This window comes from Nannospalax galili, unplaced genomic scaffold (assembly GCF_000622305.1).
Source record: "Nannospalax galili isolate Female #2095 unplaced genomic scaffold, S.galili_v1.0 scaffold279, whole genome shotgun sequence".
In the NCBI taxonomy this organism is placed as follows: Eukaryota; Metazoa; Chordata; class Mammalia; order Rodentia; family Spalacidae; genus Nannospalax; species Nannospalax galili.
This window is the reverse complement of record NW_008343971.1, coordinates 2,198,648-2,224,329: the sequence shown is the minus strand read 5'-3', so window position 1 is coordinate 2,224,329 and position 25,682 is coordinate 2,198,648. Positions and strand designations below refer to the sequence as shown.

General features: G+C 43.7%; 1 protein-coding gene across 1 annotated transcript in view; it reads right to left on the bottom strand.

The window, feature by feature from the left end:
- Positions 1-5,550: 5,550 nt before the first annotated feature.
- Dnah6 (dynein axonemal heavy chain 6) overlaps positions 5,551-25,682 on the bottom strand; it is a 317,890-nt gene continuing 297,758 nt past the window's right edge. The window contains exons 70-76 of the mRNA XM_008840298.1: positions 23,607-23,736; positions 19,467-19,594; positions 17,569-17,754; positions 17,007-17,079; positions 15,404-15,555; positions 12,363-12,585; positions 5,551-5,654 (exon numbers count right to left, since the gene is read on the bottom strand). Coding sequence (XP_008838520.1) covers positions 5,551-5,654; positions 12,363-12,585; positions 15,404-15,555; positions 17,007-17,079; positions 17,569-17,754; positions 19,467-19,594; positions 23,607-23,736 — 996 coding nt within the window. The remainder of the gene's footprint in view (positions 5,655-12,362; positions 12,586-15,403; positions 15,556-17,006; positions 17,080-17,568; positions 17,755-19,466; positions 19,595-23,606; positions 23,737-25,682) is intronic.

Below are 25,682 nucleotides of genomic sequence, written 5' to 3'. Positions count from 1 at the left end.
AGATGCAAAGATCCAGTATTGCATAAGTGCCTCACAAACGTCAGGTGAGGGAGTGAGCAACTGCATAGGGAAGGAGGATCTGGGGCACAGGGCAGAGAATGATAGTCTGTCACGGAGGAAATGATAGCGATATCAAGATAAAGCCATGCGGCTGGAGCCTGTGAAGGGAAAAAGTAGTGGAGTAAGATGGCACAGAGATGCAAACAAGGAAAGTAGCAACTGGGAGAACTTTATGCTCAAGAATGGTAGGGAGCTATTGAAAGGGTGAAAGGGAGTCTCAGATGTCTATGTGACAGAGACCAGGACTAGCTCTTCTTGATGTCCCATGGTGGTTCTGAACCCTTCCTCCACTGATGGAATAGTGAGTTGCCCTATATAGTAGTTTTTCAACTTGGGCCATTTCCTTTAATGGTGGTTGTGGGTTTAGGTGCTTTATACCTCAGCTGTGCTGAAAGGACCAGGTGAGCCTGAAGTCATGGGTCCCTTGCCTTGAACTGCTTTGGTTTGTCATGCCAGCAGGGTGTTCACACAGGCTTGGACTTTGGTAGGTGAGAGGGGCAGAGACACGGAAGAATCCTTATGACCTGGCTGTGGTCTGTGGTGGTCAGAGAGCAGGATCTGTGACTGATTGCCAGAGGCTAGTGATGTGCAAACTCTAGAGTTGACCTTTCTCTTGTCTTTTTGGTTGTGAGCCTGAGCCTTTGATGGCTGAGCCAGCTCTCCAACCCAAGTTGGCCTTTCTCATAGCAAGATTTTAACAATCATTGAACCAGGGCAGGATTGGCCAGGCTCCTAATGTTCCCTGTCACTTGTTTTTTTTTGGTAGCAGTGGCCCAAAACACCAAAGAGGACCAGAGATACAGGAAGCCTCTTAGCACACTAATATAGATCTTTATCTTCAAAGAGCAGAGGTAAAAGGCCACTGGGTGGCTTTGGTGTCTTGGCATCTGTGGTGGCTTCCCTTAGGCCCTGAGGCTCTGTCTTTCTCTTTGTCTCCTGGTGCTGTGATCCTACAACCCTGGGTCCTCATCTTGGACAGGTCCATCTTCCTGACCCCAGTTGTGGCTTCCTTACTGTGGACATTATTATCATAGCCAAGAGGGTGGCTAGCAGGCTTTGCCTGTATTAGTTACTCTTCTGTTGTTGTGATAAAAAGTGACTTAGGGAAGAGGAGTTTATTTTAACTTACAGTTCCCGAGGGAGAGTCCATAATGGTCAGGGAGGCACGGCTACAAGAACAGGAAGTTGAGAGATTGCATCTTCAACAGAAAACATGAAGCAGCAAACTGCAAGTGGGGCAAGGCTAAAAACTCTCAAAGCCCAAGCCCAGTGACGTATTTCCTCCAGTAAGGCCATACCAACAGTGTCACCAACATGGGACCAAGTATTGAAATACTTGAGCCTATGGAGGACATTTCTCATGCAAACCACCCCACTGTCCCTCTGTATCCTGTGTTCTGGGTGCTGGTGCTGCCTTTCTGAACAGATACTCTACAGTGACTGGAGGAGCCAGGCCAAGACTTGGATCTCTCGGACTTTTAAGTAAAAGCCTTTCCTTTACTTCCCAATTTGGTCTGCCCTTGACAGTTCCAATCCAGAAGAATAATTTTTGTTTTCTTTCAGGCAGGGTCTCATTATGTAGATCAGGCTGGACTTGAATTTAGGATTCTCCTATCTCTGTCTCCTGAGTATTGGGATTGTAGGTGTGTACTGTCCTTTCTGGCAAGAGAAGAGACTTCTGAAGAAAAAAACCCATTGGTGATTTTTCTCTTTCCAAGGAATGACTTGTGCTATCCAGCAGTGTTGGGTGGAGGGTGGACAATTATGTGACATAATAATTTGTAAGAAAATAATAAATTATAAAAGAGTTGCATAAAAATAAACACAGTGCTTGAGATATGATGGCTTAGTGGTTAAAAGCATGTACTATTCATACAGAAGATCTGAGTTTGGTTCCCAGCACCCATTTTGGGTGGCTCACAACTACCTGTAACTCTAGCTCCATTCAGGGAATCTGATACTGCTTCTGGCCCTTGAGAATACTACACTCACATGTACAGATACACAAGCATATACATAATTAAAAAAACGCTTTTTTGGTGACTGGAGAGATGGCTCAGTGGTTAACAGCACTGGCTGTTCTTATAAAGGACCTGGGTTTGGTTTCCAGCACCCACATGGCAGCTAACGACCATCCATAACTCCAGTTACAGGGGTATCCAATGTCCTCTTCTGACTTATGTGGGCATTGCATGACATGGGTACACTTACACACATGCAGGCAATACACTCATAGACATAAAATAAGAGTAATAAATAAAATACTAAAAAAACCCACCTTTTTGTGCAGAATTTTTTTCATGACATGAATATATGAATAAACTTTGTAGTTCACATCCTCTGAACTCTACCACTGCATCCATCATGGGCCCTATACTACTCAGTTGCAACTCTGGATCCTGACCCGTTTCTCTTTCTTGCTACGCTCCTCCCTGTGTGCACCTGGTTCTGGATGCAGGACTGTTAGAAGGCTGTGCAGATCCTTATTCCAAGTGTGGTGTGTAGCTACTCTCCAGGCTCCACAGCTACTTTCCTTATGTTTAATGTGTTAAGCATTTCACTGACGAGCTAGAGACTGGGAGAAGGGCTGGCTTTGTCAGAGGGGTTGTACAAGAAAGCAGTTTTCACACTACTCATGTCCCTTGTCTTGTTATTTAGTATTTACGTGTTTACTGACATTATGTCATCCAAATACAATCTTAGGAGGAGTCTCTTTGACATGAGTAAGTCTATATTGTCCTGGTTGTGTCTGGAATGGGACATTGGAGGCTTGTGTAGCTCATTTCCCTCTAGTGCCATGTTCCAGACCAGCATCTCCCACCCGTAGGTTCCCTTGCGCTCCTTCTGGACCTCTGAGTAGTTCATAAAACCTCAGAAGATTGTCTAGAATTGGATAGGGCCAAGATGTAGTACTGTTTGTTCCTACCTGGCTTAGGATAGCTTGATTGCCAGGATTTTAAGCTCTGGCTTCCCTTACTTTCCTGATGTGTGTGTGTGTGTGTGTGTGTGTGTGTGTGTGTGTGTGCTTGTGCATGTATATGCTTGTACATGTCAACCAGAGGTAGACTTTGGGTGTCTTCCTCTATCACTGTCTTATTTTTTTGAGAAACTGAAGTATATAAACTCAAGTCCTCATGTTTTCACAGCAAGCCATCTCTTCAACCCCTTTGGAGACTCACTTTCTTTTGGGCTCTCTCTCAGTCATTTCCTGGACATCGTGCGTGGACTTATTTGAGAGTGATGGCACTCAGTATCCATGACTGCTGCCTTCATTTTACCCCACACTGCAGGGGTAGGAAGCTCCACACCGCGGATTTCCTTATCGCTACAATTTAGATTCTTGCAAAGAGCCTGCACTTAGTGAGCTCTGGAAGGCGGGAGTGGGCACGGTGTCTTTTTCTTCGGCTTTGGCTGCAGTCACATGCAGGCTCTGGCAGATATGTGTGTGCCGTGTCCAGGTTGTGTAGCCCACTCTGATCACCTGCTTCATGGGTGCGGGACAGCTATGAGGCTGGTAGTCTCTACATCTCTCTGACTAAGGGTACAGCTGTGGTGCCTGACACTGACCCTCTGACTTCCACAGTTGCATCCATCTTGTGCCTTAGTCAGTACCTATTTTTGCTTGAAATGCCGAGTGGTTTCTGGGGCTGGAGAGATGGCTCAGTGGTTAAGAGTTGGCACTGCTCTTGTAGAGGACCCAAGTTCGGTTCCTGGTGCCCTCTTCTGGACTCCTGAAGCACCTGCACTCACATGTGAAGATACCTACCCTCTACATATACACATAACTTAAAAAATAAAATAAATCTTGGGGCTGGAGAGGTAGCTCAGTGGTTAAGAGCACTTGTGCACCAATATGGTGACTCACAATCATCTTTAACTCCAGTTCCAGGGGATCTAATATCCTCTTCTGGCATCCACAGGCACCAGGCATGTATTCCTGCACATACATACATGCAGGCAAACACTCATACACATAAACCAAAAATAAATACATATTAAAATATTTAAAAAGGGTCGTTTCTGATTTGTGCACTGACCCTGGCACTCTCTGTTCTTCATGGCTGAGTCTTTTTCAACTCTGAGAGGAATGAAGGTGAAGGTTGAAGGCAGAAGTGAAACGAGACAGTAGGGTCTCTGTGGTTGGCCCTGTTCCTCCAATTCTCTGTAAAGGGCTGGTGTGACTTTCTCTAGAAGCTCACATCACAGTTGAGTGGCTCTATAGTTTCCTAGGTCATGTTATGGTTGAGGAAACAAGAACTCTTTAGGCAGTGCTGACACAATGGTTTGTCACAGGGATGGTCCACTATAGCACTGGCCCAAGGCCCTCTGCCTTTGAGGGAACAGAAACTCAGATGTACCTTGTTTGGACTTGGCTAGTTTTTACACTGTTTCATCAGAACGTAAAAGGGGGAAATCCCTCTGCACTTGCACAAGGACCAGCCCTTCCAAGTATTCTAATATAGCCCTATAGAGTAGGGGAATTGGCACCATGGGCATTGCCTCTGGTGTGACTTAACCTACTGCCTGGGGGTGGCACATAGCTGAGGATAGCTATAAATGTGACCCAACACAAAATCATAAACTTGCTTATAACATTATGATGGGTTGGGGAGATGTCCCAGAGGGTACAGCACTTGTCATGCAAACCTGATGACCTGAGTTGGAATACCCAGAACCCACATAAAAGCTGGATATGGTAGTACATGCATCTACAATCCCAGCATGCCCCTACAGGTAGTTGGGAGGTGGAGACAGGAGACTGACAGAAGTTTGTGGGCCAGCTAGCCTGGTGTAGCTAGCAGTGAACACACAGACAGACCCTGTCTCAAACAAGGTAGAAGATGAGGATTAACACTTGAGGGTATCCTTTGATGGTCACATGTGCATGGTGGCAGTCACTCATGCATGCACAAGTTCAAGCATGTGTGTACTTGAACACACACACACACACACACACACACACACACACTACCATGATTTTTTTTTGTATGGTTCTTGAGGGCAAACGTAGATGACCACATCTTGTCACAATGTCAAAAGGTTGGAAGTCTGATGGCTGTTGCTGTTGTTGGACCAACTTTCTACATATTGGGCTTTTGGAGCCTTAATCTGGCCTAGAAATAGAAGTAACCATGGCCATGTGGCTACTGTGCACACTGGGCCTTTTATATGAGTGTGATGGGGAATGGAAAGTGTGTGGATGAGGGGCTGAATACTGGGTTTTTCCCATGGTGTCCAGTAGGACACAGAGGAGAAACAGCCTGACTTTTATATGGGGTGAAGGAGTGAGTATTTGGGTGTGAACCTACTGCCTCCACACCATAGCTTGGATTTCCAATAGCAAGAACTCAAAGACACTTTATTTTAAGTCATAAGAGAAATAACAGCTGCAACTGCTACCAATGTTGAATCAGAAGTCACACGTTTCTCTCATGTATAAATCCATTAAACTCTGTATCAGGAAACTCTCTGGGACCGAGGGCAGCTTGTTCACTCACTCAGTTGGCACAGCAATGCTGATCCCTTGGCGATCCAGTAATCCTTGGACCTCTTGGAGGGTAAGAGGACAGTCACCACGAAGTTGGTGGAATGGCCTAATTAGGAATATATGAGAGGTAGGGATTGGGGAGAAGAGTTATTATTTAAAGAATAATCTCTGGATTCATACTGAGAAGTAAGAGACTCTATTCCAGGCCTGACTGTCCCTGAAGATGTTGGGCACAGTTCCCTGAGGGTTTCGGTTTTATGCTGTAGAGAATGAAGATTTTTAGAACAAATGGCACTTTAGAGCCTTGTCCAGCTTAGACTCTGCAACTTTGTGAGTTTTCTTTCAAGTTCTCTGTAGTCTGAATCTAGAAGATTTGGACATTCAGGCCCGACACTCAGGGGCCTTTCTTTCTTTCTTTCTTTCTTTCTTTCTTTCTTTCTTTCTTTCTTTCTTTCTCTCTTTCATTTCTCTCTCTCTCTCTCTCTCTCTCTCTCTCTCTCTCCTTCCTTTCTTTTTTTTTGTCTTTTTGAGACAGGGTTTCCCCTGTAGCCCCAGCTGACTTGGAACTTGCTATGTAGACCAGGCTGTCCTCGAACTCACAGAGATCCGCCTTCCTCTGCCTCCTGAGTGCTGGGATTAAAGGTGTGTGCCACTACGCTGGCCTTGGACTCAGGGGCTTCTAATGGTAGTATCCATCTGTTCATTTACTCATTTCTCCATCTATCCATTCATCCATGCACTTATCCACACATCCATCCATCTATCCATCTATCCACCCGCCCACCCATCCTTCATTCCATCTTGCAGTGGTTGGGGCTTGGGCTCCTGAAATGAATGAGCAGTCACAGGTTCTGTCTTCAGCTCTTAGCCATTCAATATTAAAAGTCACTCTTCAGCCTTTCCATTGTGTGGCTGTCTGAGGGGATCAGGACCATGCTGAGAAGATCTTGCCCTCAGAAGGGAGTGGCTACTATGGCACTGCCTTCTCAGCAGCCCCGTCTGTATGGACATCAGGGAAGGTGGCATTGTCCCCAGAATCAACTCTCTATTGGCCAGTAATGAATTTAGTTGCCTTTTATAATTCTCTATCTCCAAATCTCACCACCACCTTCTAAGGGTTTCACTGTGTCAGATAATAACCATTTCCAAGGGGTGGATGATTGGGATTGATGTGTGCATGGCCCATGTCACACGTCCACTTGAACTGAAGTCCTGGAGGGTTGGTGTCAGAGGCTCTGTGCCTTTGACAAAACCAGGATGGTTAAGCAAGCATAAAGGTGTTGTGCAGTGGATTATGTTAAAGGAATTAAAGATGGGCTCCTTACTGCAGAAGGAGGCAGGATGACTAGAAAGCTATGGGCAGTGGAGTGTGTGCGTGGAAAGGATGTAGGGGGGCTGGAGAAATAGCTCAGTGGTTAAGAAAGATTACCGCTCTTGCAGAGTTTGGCTCCCAGCACCCACACTGAATAGCTGTAACCATCAGCTCCAGAGAGTTCTGACACCAACCCTCCAGGACTTCAGTTCAAGTGGACCTGTGACACGGGCCATGCACACATCAATCCCAATCATCTGCCCCTTGGAAATGGTTATTATCTGACACAGTGAAGCCCTAGAAGGCAGTGGTGAGATTTGGAGAATTATAATGACCATTTTTGGTTTCCTAGGGCACCTGTACTCCAGTGTACATACCTCCACAACAAACACACATAATTAAAAATAAATCTTGAAAAAATAAATGAAAAGGGCATAGAAATAAAGACTGTATTTTGCAGAGGGTCAGGGTGTTTGGGTGGAGGAATTAAGGAGGGATTAAATGGGTTTTAGAACTATAGAACCTGGTCAAAGGAAAGCTGGCTGCCTGCAGGCAGGACCGGAGCCTGCTGCAGGTGCTAGCTGGATTAGCCCAAGGCGGGTGGGGCTGCCCCTCAGGGAAAGAATGCATTTTGCATCTAAGGATCAGTCAGATCTCTACTAACTCATTACAATGCCACACTGTCTGCTTTCCTCTTTCCTCACACAGAACAGCTAACAAGAGACTTGAGGTAGTCATTAGTTTGGTCTAGCTTCTAAACAGCATTGCTATATTGCTTTAAAAATGAGAAATTTTAAGAATGCACTGATTATTCAGTTAGATTTGCTGTTAATGTTTTATCCATATTCATTTTTTCTTTTCGTGGCTAACATGAATGTTCTTTTAGTATCCAGTTCACATCCCAAATACTTCCTCACATTCCTACCACATTATTTTGAGGCAAATATTAGATAATGTATATATATATATATTTTTTTTTTTTGATTTTTTTTAGACAGGGTCTCCCTATAGCCCCAGCTGGCCTGGAACTCACTATGGAGACCAGGCTGGCCTCGATGTCAGAGAATCTGTCTGCCTTTGCCTCCCAAGTGCTGGAATTAAAGGTGTGTGCCATCATACCTGCTTCTATGCATATTTTCCTGTGTATCTCTAAATCACAACTCCTAAAGACATAAACATTGTCATAACTAAAATATTAATTCCTAATAACCGTTCTAATTTCCCTAATTAGCGTACACACACATACAGTATAGATACACTATAACAATTAGTTTGATTCAGAATTCAAATAAAGGCCATACCTTGTAGCTGTGATGTGTGTCTTAAATCTCTTTGAATTGTAAGAGCCTCTGTTTCTTTTGCTACCCCTTGCAATATATTTGTTGAAGCAACCAAGTTGTTTGATCTGTTAAGTTTTTCAGCATTTGGACTTTACTGATGTGGTCATTTCAAGATTTATTTTTATTTTTATTATTTATTTATGTGTATGTGTGTGTGTGTGTGTGTGTGTGTGTGTGTGTGTGTGTGTGTGTGAGTGTGAGTGTATGCCACATATGTGCAGGTACCTACAGAGGACAAAAGAGAGTGTTAGACCTCTGGAGTTACAGGTGGTTGTGAGCTGTCCAACATTGGTGTTGGAAACTGAACTGGAGTCTCTGGAAGAGCAGCAAGTACTCTTAGCTGCTGAGCCAACTCTCTGGGCTGCCCTCCCCCACGGTGATTTTAAATATGTTCTCTTATCCTTGTAAAGGAGGGTTTAGATCTAGAGGTGTGCTCACATTCAGGTTTGAGGGGATTTTAAAAATAAGAACATTTAATAGATGGCATGTATTCCATTAGGAAGGGTTGCTTATATCTGATTGACTTTTTTTTGGTCAGGACATTAAGATATTGTTTCACTAGGGGTTTTAACATTTTTAAAAATTTAGTGATTAAACAAGTATCCATCAATGATTTAACTTTAAAGACTTTTATTTTTATTATTTATTTATTTTTATTTTATGTGGATGAGTGGTATGCCTGCATGTGTGTAAGGGCGTCCATGTTGTGCAGTGCCCACAGAGGACAGAAGAGGGCACCAGGTCTCCTGGAACTGTTATGGACTGCTGTTAGCCACCATGTGGGTGCTGGGATTCAAACCCAGGTCTTCTGCAAGAACAGCCAGTGCTCTTAACTACTAAACCATCTCCAGTTCCTCCCAAATTTTATTTTTATTTGTGTGTCTGTGTGTGTGTCTGCATGTGTGTATGTACCATGTGTGTATGTACACATTTGTGTGTGTGTGTGTGTGGGGGGGTTTCCACAGAGGCCATAAGGGAGCATAAGATCCCTGAAGTTGGAGTTACAAGTCATTGTGAGATGCCTTATGTGGGTCCTGGGAATCAAATTCCATTCATCCGCAAGAGCAGCATATGCTCTTAACCACTGAGTCATCTCTCCAGTTCTGATTTAACTCTTTTTGGTATGTAATATATGCTAAGTCTCTAAATGCAGTATAACCATTTTCCCCAGCACATTTGTGGGATAATTTCTGCATTTTAAATGGTGCTGCTCTTATGTCAGGTTCCCACATATCCACAGCATGTTTCTGGGCTTCCCATAGCACATCTATTTGTTGAATTTTGTTCGGGTTGTAAATTCATTCTAAGTGCTATCTTTGGATATTTGTTAGAATTAGACCTTGTTTTATTTTATTTAAAATAGTTTTGCTATTCTTTGTTTGGTAGGAGTATCAGAACAATGATTTCTATTAACAATTATACTTATTTTATTGAGATTTGAAATTCAGAGATTAATTTGGGAGGAAATTGGGCTCTAGATAATATTGAATCTTCCCACTCACGAACACCATCCAGCACCTCCATTTTCTCAAGTGTTTTCACCGTGGCCCTCAGTAGCATGCTTTGAAGTTTCCTAAAGGCTATCTTCTTCCTCCTTGTCAAGCTTGGTCCTAATATGATCAATTTTGAATGAAACCTTTTACTTCATTTTATTTATATTTGTTTCTGATGGAGATTGAACTTAGGACCTCAAACACACTGAACAAGTAAGGACTCTAGCAAAAATTCTGTTGCTTTTTCCTGTTGGTTAATGCTTCTGTACTATCCATCATTTCTAGTAGATTTTTGGTACTTTGGGTTTTCCATGTAACCAGTTATGGTGACAAGTAACAATTTGGTCTCACCTTTTCAATTTTAAATTCTCATTTAATTTTCTTGTCTTATTGATTTGGCTAAGACATTCTGTACAATGTTGAATTGCAGGGGTTAGAGTAATCACTCTGACATTGATTTTTTAAAAAAATTAGAATTCCTAACATTTCACCAGTATGATATTGGTGGCATGTTAACACTACTGAATCGATGCCATCCTTGCCTGCAGCTGGATGTGAATTAGTGGACAGAGACTACACCTTTTCTATGAGGTTAGGTTGCCTTTCTACATAGAGAGACGTCCAACACCCTCCTAGTGCTACTATCTGAGGCACACAGCAACTGCTTAAAGTTTGTCCATTTCATACTTAAGTTAGCACTTGCTGTATCAGAGCTATATCATGACTATAATACTTTTAAGAAAGAATTTAGGTAAACAGTCTATCCTTTAAGTGAAATATTTTATAATTCTTGTCACCCATAAGTTCATATTCACATCTGAGGGGGAAGGGGAGAAACAGAGTTTGTGTTCAGGTGCCTCTACCAGGCCATTATTTCTGAGTAATTACCATTAAGATAAAGGATTTCCCTGACCTTACCAGTAATCTACTAAGAATCTGTATCATAACTACCTGTTCTATATGCTATTTACTTAACATTTACTATGTGCTGGACACTAGAACTTTGTAAATATCCATGTATCCCTTCAACTACTGTATTAAGCAGCTGCCATTTTCAAGAGCATTCCTACCACTTGATAAGATCTTGGAATCTAAGGTTTCTTTAGCTTTGTGAACCCATCAGTTATTCTTTTTTTTGGGGGGGGTACTGAGACAGGGTCTCCCTTGTAGCCACCGTTGGCCAGGGCCTCAGTAGGTAGACCAGGCTGGTATTGCTCTCACAGAGATCCACTTGCTTCTGCCTCCTGAGTCCTAGGATTAAAGGCATGTGCCACTACATCTAGCCAGCTGTTATTCTTTTTAAATATACCTTTCCTCCATTCTTACTTTCCCATCCTAGGTTGTGGATTAGGTAAATGTGGGAAATTACAGCTCCTCCTCCAGTGTCACATGTCCCCCATCTTGTGCTGTATTTTGAGGGATTTTCCTAGCTCATTCTTTAGCTGTTTCTCTTCTTTTAAAAAATATCTTTATTTTTATTTTTAAAATTACATTTATTTATTTGGGCATGTGTATGGCATGGTGTGTATGTAGAGGACAACTTGTGGGAGTTGGCTCTCTCCTTCTGCCATATAGATCTTGGCATCAAAATTAGGTCATGAAACTTGACAGCAAGCACGGTATCTGTTGCGCCATCTCACTGTCCCCCTGTCTCTCATGTTATCTGTAGAGATGTTTTTTTTTTTTTTTTTTTTTTTTCATTTCATCCTCCATTTTTCAGGACTGCATCTCAGGTCCAGGTCCACTCAGAGATTTGTGGAATAGCTTTCCACTTAGTTTATTTTTAAATCTCTTTGGTATGATGGGTGAAAGTGTATTTGGTGAGAGTGATTTTAGTGTCTTTCAGTCTATCATTTTGAAGCTGGAAGTCTGTGCTCAATAAACTCTTGTGCTCTGTTCATTAGAATCTAATAGAAATAAGCACCAAGTTTATGATACCAATGTATTCTCAGTGTTAGAACAAATACAATTTCAACATTTATAAGTGTGTGTTTAATAGGTGGCCCCATTTGAAGTCTAGTTAACTGAACTAATAAATTCCTTAGCGTGTTACAGCTAGCACTGTTTTGCAGGGGGCTTCATTAAACTTTTTATTTACTTATTTTTATGTGTAAGAATGTTTTGCTTGAATGTAGGTAAGTGTACCTACTGCATGTGTGCAGTGTTTGAGGAGGCTAGTAGAGGGTATTGGATCCCTTGGAACTGGAGTTATGGATGGTTGTTAGCTACCACGTGGGTGCTGGGAACTGAACTCAAGTCCTCTGCAAGAGCAGCCTACGCTCTTAACCTCTGAGCTGTCTCTCCAGTCCCAGGGTTTCCCATTTTTGGTGCTGGGCATTGAACCTAGAACCTTACCCATGCCAGGCAAAGTGTTTGATCACTGAGCTTCATCCCCAGCCCAGCATCTCTTTTTGTAACAAGATCTCATGTAACTCAGGCTGGCCTCACAAACTTTATGTAGCTGAAGAAGATCTTGAACTTCTGACTCCATTTCTTGAGTGCTGAGATTACAAGGCTTGTGAAGCCACACCCAGTTTTACACACGACTTCTGTGCACTCCACTGGCTCCACGCACTTCACTGACTGAGCCACATCCCCAGTCCAGCATTTGGATTTAACTGAAGTTTTTATTTAGCTATTATCTGTACAAATCTTAACAATATCCTCACCTGTGGTTGAGAGAGTCCCTGCTCGGGCCTCTGTTTTGTAGAGTGGGGAGTGGTAGAGTGTTCCGACTGGCTCGTAGTTTTGTTGTGGTTCAAAATGCACCACAGGCAACATAGGGTTCATCTGTCCTGGCAATGCATCCTCTATGACCATCTCCTTATCATCCCATCGAGAAGCATCCATGAACATCCCGTGAACAAGAACGCCATCTTCAGGAGTGGGCAGCTGAAAGGTATTCCGAAGTTTTAGGTGAGAGGTGGAGAAGGAGATGGGTGGTTGGGTCATCTCCTATGTCCCATCTCCTCACCAAGTAAATAAATAAAGGGTTTCTATGACTACATTTTAGAGAGGGCACCCCAAGGTTCTGAGAGGCAAAACAACCTGATCCTCAGTTTGACACTAAATTTCATAGTTTTCATACCCCACCAGGATGCATAATAGGGGTTGCCCCTGGGAAATTCAGTTATAGGCTTTAGGCTATCTGACATGAGCAATGTCTTTTCCTCTTGGGAAGTGGAAACGGGATGAAATTATTTGTCACTCTCAGAAAGGCCCCTTAAGGATCTGGATGTCCCTCTAGAAGACAGATTATGTATTTGCAATACTATTTTCAGACTGTGTCTCTCCCCACACCCCTGTAATGTATGTGCATGTATTTGTTTGTGTGTAGGAGTGTGTGTGTGTGTGTGTGTATGTATTCGTGAAGGTGAGGCAGGAGACTGATGTCACGCCTCTTCCTCTATTGCACCCTACCTGCTGCCATGCATGGTTATTTACAAGAATGCTGGGGATCCAAACTGAGGCCCTCATGGTTGCATGGCAAACACTTTGCCAAGTGAGCCATCTCCCTAGTCCTTGTAGAGTGCTTTTCTTGTCTTTACACACACACACACACACACACACACACACACACACACATACACACACACGGGTGGGGAGAAATCTGGGCAATTCTGGGTATAGGAGCCCCATGGTACAGGCAATGTGTAGTGAATCTATACACAGCTCTATAGTGAATTCATCCATTAGGCTGGACTTCACCTTTTGGTGCCCCGAACTTCTGTTTCTTGGTCATTTTATATACCTGACACTTTCATTATTCCTGTCATGGGGTCTGCAACACCTTCTGACCAAAAATGTCTCAAAATTATGAGGGGTGGATATTTAAATTTATTTCCTGCTTATTTAAAAAAAAATGATGCTAAAACAAAAATTAAAAGAAATGCCTTTTTACTATTATTTTAAGATATAGGTAGTTAAGAGGCATGGATCTTGTAGTATTTCATGGAGCACACCAGGAATGTGGGGTCAATTTGATCTTTGTATGGTTTTGCTAATCAGAGCAAAGAGTAAGTCAATCAGATCTGAGTTGGATGGGTACTGACAGAATTACCCAGGAGCAAGTCTTATAAATAAATACCATGATATTCTAAGGAAAGATTAAGAAAGCTATTCATTCCAACTATACCAATGTGTAGAAAGCTTTCTTGGAAAAAGCAATCTGAACTAGGTCTTTGATTTCACAGCACACGTAGAAAATAATGAATAAAGTACAGTGGGGTGAGGCTATCCTCCCCTATCAATGGGGCCTCAGCACAGCTAAGCTAGGTCACTCAGATTGACTGTGATCGTCCTCAGCCCTGACTGTTTACCACAGAATGGGAATTCTTATTAAAGCATCAATTTTTGGGACGATTTGTGAGGTTCATATAATCAGGGTCTAGCCTGACATTAGCGCTTTATTGCTCTTCAGGTGATCCTAAGCTGGAGCCAAGGCTGAGAATCACTCATGTTTTGGACGTGGTTCTCCAACTTCCTTGATTTAGGAACTCCCTATAGAATTTGTTAAAATAGGGCTGGGAATGAAGCTCAGCCAGTAGAATGTTGCCCAGCATGTGCGAGGCTTAACCCTCAGCGCTGCATAGACCTAGTAAGCTGGCAGACGTTTGCAATACTAGCACTTGGAAGGTGGAGACAGAAGGATCAGGAATTCAAGGTCATCCTCAGCTACATAGTGAGCTCAAGCCAGCCTAAAAAGGAATTTGTTAAAATACAGATTTCCGGACACTAGCACAGAGTTTTTGACTCAGGAAGTCTGGAGTGGGGTCTAAAAATGTACATTTCCCAAGTTCCCTGGTGATGCTGACTCTGTTGGCCTTGGGACTGTACATGGAACATCACTGTAGTGGGAAAGTAAACGACTTTAGAAAACTGTTTGTAGGACCAGCAAGGTGGCTCAGTGGGTAGAGGTAGAGGTGTTTAATGCCGAGCCTGATGACCCGAGTTCAGTTCCTATGACATACAGGGTGGAAAGGGAGAACCTATTCTCTCTAGTTGACTTCTAACCTCCTCATGTCTACTTTGGCATTCACACACATAAAGGGAATAAATGAACAAACAAACAAAGAAACAAATAAATGTAATAACCTTCTCCTCCAAACCAAACAAACTTTTAGACTGCTCTCATAGCACATGCCCATCAGTTATCTACTGTGTTCTAGTTAGTGAATGCATGAAGCCAGCACTTTGGTTCTGCTAGAAGGCTGCTGAGTGGTTGGTATAGACAGATTTTACTAGTAACTCATTGTGAGTATACCAAGTGTTGGATACATGATGTGTGCAACTCCATTCCTGAGAATCACATCATCAGCCTAGTTTTACAGATGAGAACCAGAAGTTCAGATATGTGAACAACTGCGTCAGCACACATGGCTGATAAGGGAGAAACCAAGATTCAAACCCAAGCTTGTCTGATTCCGCAACTCTTGTTTCTATACTGCCTCTGTAAGGTGATGCACATTGCTGCTAGCGTCTAAGTAAACTAGCCTGATGCAGAAAAATATTTCGGTAAACCTGGCTACATTTGAGGAGTTCCCTTGTAGCTGCTGCCAAGGAGCTGGCCTTGGGGAATGAATGAATACTGTATTACCCTCCCACTCCTGCAAATAGGAGGCAGTGGGGGAATGGGGCCGGGGAGACTGGCTGAATTCTCTAATGACAATGTGATAGAAGCTTCTTTGCCATGTGATCAGGTAGTCAATACCTCCAGGTCCATGGGCAGTACTTCTCCAAAGCACATAGACTTGGCAGCTTCTATCACAGCAGCTTGATCCCGGTAGGTGGGAATCACATTGTACTTGAAACTCAGCTCATCTATGGGCAGATTATACTTCCGAGCATGGTTTTGAAGTGTTCCTGAAAATATAAAAGGGTGGGACCTTTAAAGAACATTGCTGCTCGACATACGTTGTGTTCCCCCAGCCCAACCAGGCTGCTCTAGCATCAGTGAGCTTCCTCTCCACAGATATCCAAGCCACCTGGGGGCTGGTGACACAGGGAGTAAAAGCACCTGCTGCCAATCCTGAAGACCTGAGTTCAATCCCTGTAACCTACATGGTTGAGGGAAAGAACTAACCCAGGCAAGTTGTCCTCTGACTTCCACATGTGCACTGTGGCACACACAGCCTCACACCCTAATAAATAAATGTAAGAAAAAGTAGTACAAAAGAAACCCAAGCTATTAACAGTTCATAGAGTGTAGAAGCCTGGAGTGGTGCTGGAGGCTAAGGACCCACAGGATATGTAAGTTCAGATCATGATTAAAAAGAGAGGAACGGGGGCCGAGGAGACGGCTTAGTGGTTAAGAATACTTGCTACTCTTGCAGAGGACCCGAGTTCGGTTCCCAGTACCCTCATCAGGTGGCTCATAACTGCCTGTAACTGCAGTTCCAATGAATCTGACACCCTTTTCTGGCCTCTGTAGCCATTTGAATGCATGTGTGCATACAAGTGCGTACACACACACACACACACACACACACACACTCACACACACACACCAAACAAAATCTTTAGAAAGGAAAAAGAAGGCCAAGACCGTTGTCTTGCCTCGAGGGTGACAAACCATGAGAAGCTTCAGAGCAAGTTTCCCTCACTTCAGGACTTTGTTCACCTTGTTTATACGGCTGTTTATTAGGGATTAAGAATGAGGAAAACCGAAGGCTGAGCATGTAGAAGCCCCAAGTATGGATCTTCCTGTGAATCTTTATCCAAATTCCCCAAGGACTGATAGAGGGACAGCAAGAATGTGTCTGTGGCTGGGGATGTAGCTCAGCTAGTAGAGTGCTTTCCTAGCATGGAAGCCCTGAGTTCCACTCTCAGAACTGCATAAAACTGGGGTGTGGTGGCATACACTTGTCATCCCAGCAATTGGCAGGTGAAGGCAGGAAGATTAGAAGTCCAGGGTCATCCTCGGGTGTACAGTGAATTCAAGGTCAACCTGGGCTACATGAGATTTGACCTCACAAAGAAAAAAGTATTTTTTATAGGGAAGGAAGCTGCTTAGAGCTGGAACATATGCTATGGACAGCAGTTGGTGCCTTTGAGTGTAAGTCACATGGGGAGTTGAGTAACTAGCTATGCATTGATGGATTCAGCCTGTCAAACCCACACTTAGAAGAACTGGGATTAGGTTACCAGGGCATGTCTATTCTGCCCTCTTTTTCTCCCCAGTGTTGAAAAAGTGCTCTTTCAGTGGATTGTTCTAGATCAGCGGGGCCAGCCAGGCCATCAACAGCCACACTGCTGATTCCTAGAAACCCTGTGTGAAATCAACCACAACGTTTCTTATGGGTATTTTTCAGTACCTGTGAGAAATCCTTGAGGAAAGAAGAACCCGGAAATCCAAAAGGACTTGGGCTGTCCTCCTTTGAGCCACAGCTGAAGGAGAAACACACTTTTATAATGTACTCTGTCTCTGAGGCAGTGTCTTCTCTAAGTCAAAGCTATGTTTGGAGGATGGAATCTGAGTCCTGAGCTAGTCTTCACCCCATATTACTGGCCCCTTTCCATCTAGCAGCCTGACTACAAACCTGGAACCATGTTAGGATAGGGGATGAGACACTGAGGGCAGCAAAGGTACATCTGGTTGTGTGGCACCATGCCAGGCTGTTCTGTACCTCATGATGGGATCCCACACACTACAACAAAAACATCAAGAATGGCCTGGAACTGAAAAGCAATGTGCAGATAAGAACCTAGGGACAATGACACTATAGTCTGCATAAGACCTTCAAAGTGATGCCATTCTAGAAGTTTCTGTTTTTCTGGGATCAAATATCCCTAATATTTGCTAGTTAGAGCTCCCTCAAGACCTTAGGGCTAGCCACACTGTCAAATTAATCAAACCCTGAAGAAATGATCTCTTACGTCCACAAATGCAGTCCTTAGGATAAGGTCTTTGACCCATGATCCCAGTGGCTTCAGGGATGGGTAAGCTGTGTTAGACCACAGAGACGGGACCTGGTTGTTGAGGAAACTGTTATACACCTTTTCCATTTCTTCAGACATCACCACGAGTCCAGCAATGGCTTTGTTGAGTGTTTCTAGGGAAATCTGAGAGAACAAAAAGATCATTGCACTTTATGAGTGCAGTTATCAAGAGGAGAGGACACTTGTGAAGGGCTCACCAACTAGGTCCATCCTCTACGTGCACTGCTGGGCCAGACTCTTCAATATTTCATGTATTTTTATATCATATGACCACAGGAGTATAACTTGGGGCAGGAGGTTAAGCAGAGCCTAGTGCAGTGGAGAGAAGGGAAGCAGGAGATGTGTTTCCAGGGGCCCCAGTAGTGGGCATGGAGTCCATCAGCCCTCCAAGTTAAGGGAAAAATGAACTCGATCATGTGTTGAGAACCATAGAATCCATAAGAGATATGGAGGAAGGAAGAGGTTGAGAACCACCTCATGCTACTGACCATTCTACCCAGGAGTGGCCACTCCTCAAAGTTATAGCAGAAAGGAGAGATACTTAGATTTGAGACCCACCCTCTGGCTGACAATCAGAGGGTCTCTTGGTGTCAGAAACACTTGTTAAAACCTGTCCCTTAACATTGTGGAACAGGGAGTGGAAAGATTGTAGGAACCTGAGGACCAGGAAGATGGCTGTGAATTAGTGTCTTCTGGATGACAGGGATGTTGCATCCATGAACTCTGAACAGTTGTAGCCTGCGTGAGACCTGCACAAGGTCCAACTAATCAACGTTCTAGTATGGATGGGGGAAGGTCTCTCAAGGCCCCTACTCCAAGTCCAGGAGCTACAGGCGGTTAATGGCTGCTGAAAGAGGGAGAGCTGGTTTTTTTATTTTTTAATTTTTTTTTCCTAGCGGTGGGTCCCTTGGTAGGTTGCTCCTCCTCCAATGGCCAGCCCTACATCAATGCAAGCAAGGAAACACTAAGTGGATTCAGTGTATTGTATGTTAAAAAACAAAGAAGAGGATATGAAATTGGGAGCGCAATGGAGTAAGGAATTGGATGAGGGAGGGAGGGGTGGATATGATCAAGAGTCATCGTATTTATGTATGAAATTCTCGAAGACTAAAATAACAAAAATTTTGTTCTTTATCCTCTTCCTCTCAACAAGAGGCAGAGGCCAGCAGCAGTCCTGGGAGATGTGGAGCAGTACAGGGTGATGTTTTCCATCTGCTGGCCAGCCAACCTGCTTCTCCCTGGAAAAGCTCACAGAGCAGAATGAACTATGTACAGCACTAGACAGAACCGTTGAGGTCTTTATCACAGTGGCTTACTCTGCAACCTAATTCATCGGATACAGAAGGTGAGGAGTCCTGACACCGCCATGTGGTCTGTTGACCTTGGTGCCTGCCTGACTAGGTGCCATAGTCCCAAAATTAGAATTTCATACAATCAACTGACTGAGTTCCCACTTATGCAACGTCTAAGATTGAGGCAGACTGATCACTTGCAGGTGTTGCTTTGTTGACAGGTGATACAAATGGTCTACTCCACTCTTCACTGAGTGCTTAGACCTCTGACTTTCTAGTGAGTTGATGGTAACTCTAAGGCTGTATACATTAGGACACTGAGGAGCCTGAGGGTTTGTAATGTCATGCATTCACAGAATGTTATGAGAATAAGGGAATACCAACTCAGTCTTAGACAAGCTGGGTCTGAAAAGAGTTGTTAGCATAGCCAAACAGAAGCTTTGAAAACGGTGGCAATGGAGAATTCTGAGTAAACTCATATTCTTGAAATGCTCTTATGAGGCATGGCTACCCAGCAGCAATGAGGAAGGTGAGCTCTCATACGTGTATTAACTTTAGCAGATTGTTGAACCGGTCCACTTCCTGGCCAAGGACGGTGGTCAAAGAGTCCAAGCGGCCTCGAGAGTCCTTGACGAAAAGGCTGTCGGAAGCACCCTCTATGTGCAGGATTTCTGAAACGTATATAGTGAGTCTTTCAGATCAAACATCTTTGATTTTTGTTCTCACACCACAGCTACTGTCGTGGGCTTATCTCTTTAAATTTATTTTTATTTTTATTTATTTATTTATTTATTTAAAATGTCATCTTAATTGCATTGACATCTTTCTTTTATTCCTCAATTTGTTATGGTTTAATAGTTGTTAAGAGTTACATGCACATATAAGTTCTATTTCCATGTCTTTAAGTGATATTAAAAGTAAAAATAATGTCTGTGCTTAAAGGACCATCATAAGCATTTTTTTTAGTAGAATTATCCAAGAGAAAAGGCTAAGATCTCTAATCCCTTGATTTTTATTGCCAAAGAAATTAAAATCCATGGGGAATAAGTATCTTGCCTAAGCCATTCAAACAAGTTGTTAACAGAGCATTAGTACTTGAGTCAGTATTTGGAGTCCAGTTGTTTTCCTACCTGGCATGGTGTTGTAGGCCTATAATTCTAGCACTTTAAAGGCACATTCAGGAGAAGCAAAAGTTCAGGGCTTATCTTTTAAAAGATCTTAGCTATTATTATTGCTTGTGTGTATGATGTGTAAGTGCAGTCACATGCATGCCAGGAACACCTGTGGAAGTCAGAGGACAACTTTGTTGAGTCATTTCTCTCCTTTTACCTTTATGTGGTTTCTGGGGTTGAACTCAGATCTTCAGGCTTGCTAGGCATTTTACCTGCTGAGCCATTTCCCTGGGCCCTGGCTTAAAAATATTTTTTTTCTAAAGCTTATTTTTTGTCCTCATCATTTAAGTCAGATACACATAGTTTAAATGTTGAGTCATTTAAGTCAGATACACATAGTTTAAATGTGGCATTTATGTTGTGACAGTATTTTATTATTTCTAACTCTGGATAATCCACCTGTGTTTATATTGAAGCAGTTACACCCCCAAAAGGCTTAAATTAATGGGTATCAGGGGAAAAAGTGTGTGTGTGTGTGTGTGTGTGTGTGTGTGTGTGTGTATGTGTGTATAAAACATTAAATCAAGCCAGGCCAGGTATGTTACACACATCTTTAACTCCAGCATTCAGGAGGCAGAAATAGGTAGATCTCTGTGAGATCAAGGCCAGCCTGATCTTCATATGAGTTCCAGGCCAGCTTAGGCTACAGGGAGACCCTGTCTCAAAACAAAAGAAAACAAAATTAAATCAACATCTCACGTCTCATGATTATTTTGATCTTCCGTGTCAGTCTGAACTAGGTGGTCTCTGGCTTGGCCATGAGTAGGCAGGTCCTTGGTTGCTTTAGTGGAGCAAAAGAGACTGACTGGACTAATAGAAAGGGAAGGCTTGAATTAATAAAGAGCAGCCTGCTCCCTTTCTGAGCATTCATGGGGAGCAGCTAAGAGGAAAGGGATGAAATGAAAGTCAGTGTGATTCAGTGGAATCTGCAAGTTTGAGTAAGGGCTTTGTGTCAACACAGTGGGCACAGAAGTGTGGCCAAGGGACCTAAGAAGATACATTTGACGCTGGCGAGATGGTTCAGCAGGTAAAGGTACCTGCCGCTAAGACTCACAAATGTGAGTTCAATAGCTGGGACCTACATGGTGGAAGGAGGGAGCCAACTTCTACAAGTTCTCTGACTTTCACATGCATGTATGTGCACACACACACACACACACATACACACATTCATACACGATACATTTGGCTTTGATAGAATGGACTACAAAACTCTGAAAACCCCAGTGGCAAATGCTACAGAGAGACCTGGTAGACAAGAGATAATTCCTGATGCCAGAGGGGGCGGGAATACTGCATCATCTTCTCTCTAATGAGTGTACAAACCTTCTTCTTCCCTGCACACCTGCATTGCATCTAGGAGAAATGGGGTGGGAGTGGCAGACTAAGGCTGAGACTCAGAGTTTATCCAGAGTTATTGAGTATTACTCAAAGAACACTGGTTGAATATATATGGTTCAAATATGAGGGAAAATTGATCTGGTCTTTCTCACCCCCAGTCCTTCAAATGGCAGCTCAGATGAACCATGTGGGTTTTGAAAAGGGAAGGAACTACATTTTCCTTACATATCTGTGCAAAGTGTGAGCAAGTATATGGCTCTAAAATACATGCATCAGATTTCTTCTTAAGCACTCACTATTTTATTGCTGGAGAAATATCACCCATCAGTGTAGGTCAGTCTGGTCTCTTGGTTCACTGTGGTCACCCGGGCTTTAGCTCCCCCCCTGTACCATTCTCCTTAGGGGCAATTTCAAACCCTCAGTTCTTTTGTGTCGGGTTGGACCTCCTGTCTCTCAGTTTCAGCAGATGGCCTTCTTCTCATTTCATTGGAAAAGAATAAATTTAATGAAGTATAGGGAAGCCTGCCTTCCATTTCACAGGGAAAGTGTGAGGTTTATGAAGTGGGGACAGAAAAATTTCCTTATTGTCAATGGGACTCTGAAGCAAGTCTGCTATCTCTGCATCCCTCCACCCATCTGTGCATCCTTCCACCCAGTCTTCCACCTGTCTGAGCATCCTTCCACCCAGCCCTCCACCTGTCTGTGCATCCTTCTACCCAGTCTTCCACCTGTCTGAGCATCCTTCCACCCAGGCCTCTATCTGTCTGTGCATCCTTCCACCCAGCCCTCTACACATCTGTGCATCCTTCTACCCAGCCCTCTACCTGTCTGTGCATCCTTCCACCCAGGCCTCTACCTCATATTTATTGATGAGAAATTGCTTCCTAAAATAACTGACATAGTTTGCTTCAATATCAACAGACCTCCCTGGCAAGTGGGCATTCTGTTTTGAGATCCCACTTCCTGGAGGCAGATATTAGGGTTCTTCTGAGGTTACATGACCCATTTTCTTCTGAGACCTTATGAGCACTGGCAGGACTCCATCATGTTTTTTTTTTTTTTTTTCTCTGCCTCGGTGATGTTTTTTTCTCCTATTATGACATCACTTCCAACCATGAACATTAGATTTAGGGACTTAAGTCTATTGTCAGTCTAGGGAAAGTGGGATAGTAGGTCTCTTATAACCATTGAGGAATATGCCACAACTCACCAGCTAAGTTAAACTCACAGCCATTTCTCTTGAATGCAGAAAATACCAAAGTGAACTCCAGTAAAACTTTAAACAATGATGGAAATGTTCAATACAGCAGCACTTGAAACATGTCTAGTGTAATAAAGGTCACTGTTTTAAATTTATTTAAGGTTAACAAGTTGCCATATGTGGCTGGCAGCTACTGCTTGGATAGCACAGGCCTAAGACTTTGGAATCATGGAGCTTAGAGAAAAGCCTGGCTAAAGTTACACGGGCTGTTAAGTGTTGTATGGACTTTTCTTCCGCCTGACAAGCTAGACTGGCAAGCTGTGGACAGATGCCTTCTTCTCAAGCTTAGTTTCACTGGCTTGCTCTGATTGCCACAAACAAACTTGACTATGGACATTCTGTAGGAGGGGAGGGGCAGAGAGAGTCAGTCATGTCTTCCATCCAACCAGCTGTCCTGAGTGGTACATGGGGGAAGGACTAAAGACAGGGTGGGGGGGTGCAGAGAGAGGGGGGTGGCCATCTTGGGCCACCGCCAGGAGGTCACAGTGTCCTGGCCACAATGCAGGAGGGAAGCCCACTCATGTGCACACTTCTGCAAATAATCCCCCACCCACTCACTGATCTGTGTGGAAGCCCAAATAAACTCTTTGGTTCTCCAAACTGTAATTTGGAGGAATTATACCTTGTTTTGTGGTAAGGATGGCGGGGGGGGGGGTGGTGCTGGAAGCCATGCATGCCTCCCAGAAGGAATTTTAGTACAATAATCCATTGACTCCCCTTGCTTTTTGCAGGTGAACTGTTGAGGGAGAGGAGCCCTCTGGACTCTAAACGGAGAGGTCCATGTGAGAAGAGCTCTCCAGGGAAAGAAAAATTTATGAAAAAATTAAGCCTGAACATCTGCTTACCATTTAGTTCGGAGTAGATCCTGAAAATTCCCATTATATATAGATGCCAAGAAGTATTTATTACCTGGAACTCTGGTCCGGACAGAAGCAACAAGTTCCTGGACAATTTCATCATTGCTTTTTCCCTCTCCACCAGAAGCTGATCTTGGCTGAACCTCAAGTATGGTGTTGATTAGAGTGTTAGTCTCTTTGTACTGTAATGGTGGTAAGAGATAGAACAGTGAAGACCAACTTCTCAAGATGTAATTTTCTGCACATATAGTGAATATACAGAAATAAGTGAAGTTTTCCAAAACAAAAACATGAATTTAACTGTGGCAAGAATACAACATGAGAGGTACTCTCTTAATCAAAATTTTTTTAAGAACATTTTTTTAGTGTGGGTTTGGTGGCACATGCCTTTCTTTGATCCCAGCACTTGAGAGGCAGAGGCAGGCAGATCTCTGTGAGTTCAAGGCCAACCTGGTCTACATAGTGAGTTCCAGGTCAGCTGGGCCTACAGGGAGACCCTGTCTCAAAAAGACCAAAAAACAAACAAAACCCCCTTTTAACATTAAAAAGTATGTGTGTGTGTGTGTGTGTGTGTGTGTGTGTGTGTGTCTGTGTGTGTGTCTATGTGTGTCTGTGTGTGTCTGTGTAGGGAGGGGGCATGCATATCACAGCATGTGTATGGGTGTGTGGAGATCAGAGGATAACTTGCAGGAGTCAGTTCTCTCCTTCCATCATGTGGGTCCCAAGGATTGAGCTCAGGTCATCAGGCTTGACAGCAAGTGTCTTTACCCACTGAGCCATCTCATCAGTCCGCCTTTAATCAAATTTTAAGTATATACTATTATTGACTATAGACACAATGTTGTTCAACAGATCTCTAGAGCTGTTCATCTTGTTTGGCTATAACTTCATGGCCTGGAATTCACTATGTAGACCAGTACAGGATCAGGCTGGCCTCCGTCTCACAGAGATCTGCCCGCATCTGCTTCTTGAGAGCATTAGTAAGGAAGATAAAAGCTATTCTCCCATTAATAGAAATTTCATTGACTTTGTCCAGTATAGAAGTGATAAGTGGGTTTGTCTGCAGCTCTGGCTGGAGCTCTCCAAGCTTGGCAAAGCAGTTCAGCTCCTTCTTTATTAAAAATGCTAGCCTACAAGGCAGACTGACACACATGGTTCCCTATGGTGCTGTAGACATAACATGGACACAGATGTCCCTGAGCTTGGAAGGAAAGTGTACCAAGTTTCCATTTTAGCTGGTTTGGCTTTAATCATGTTCCCAGAGTATCTGTCCCATTTATTTCTTCCTACATAGAAAAGCACAAGTTTTCCAGTGGGATAACAGACTCAGCAGCTGGGTGGACACAGGCCTCTTCCACTTCTGGGCTCACTTATTTCTTTAAGAACAGAACACTGGCCCATCCTCAGACCTCTTGGGAACAACTTAGTCCCAGGAGCACCGCTTCTGGACCTGGCCCCACCCTCACCTCTCTCTGCTTCCTGGGACCTGCACCACCGGCTAACTCTCCTAGCCTGCACTCCCATCCTCAGACCTCTTGGGGTAAGTCTATAGCGCAGCCCTCCGCGCTTTGACTCCCCAAGCCACATTCACCCTTCCATCTCCCCCGCTGTTCTCTACTCCTAGTTTTGGCCCTGCGCCATTCCTACTCTTGGGGCCCCAGGAACCTGGGGAACCAATACTGCTTCCTGATCTTTTTCACCCAGACCAACTTAGTGCCTTCCCTGGGCCCTAGGAGTACTGCTTCTGGACCTGGCCCCGCCCTCAACTCCCCTTACTTCCCTGATCCTGCAACACTCACTAGCCTCTTTCTGGGGCTGACAGACTCTTTCTGGGGCTCCGAGGCTTACCTTTACTCTCCCTGATCCTTTGCATCCAGTACAACCCAGCTACTCAATCCACTCCCTGGGAAATCTTGGGGCTTCTTCCCTCCCCATCTGCCTTTGCATCCCTGCATGGCACGGCCACAGCCGGGATCTCGGGTCAGTCCAACACCCAAGTTCCTGAGGCCAAAATCATCCTTAGAAGATTCCAGACCTAAGGAGAAACTCTGAAAACTTCTGACCCACATTGGAATTGGGCCACCGTAGATCTCCTGAAGACAAAATCAATCTGGCCATGACAATATAA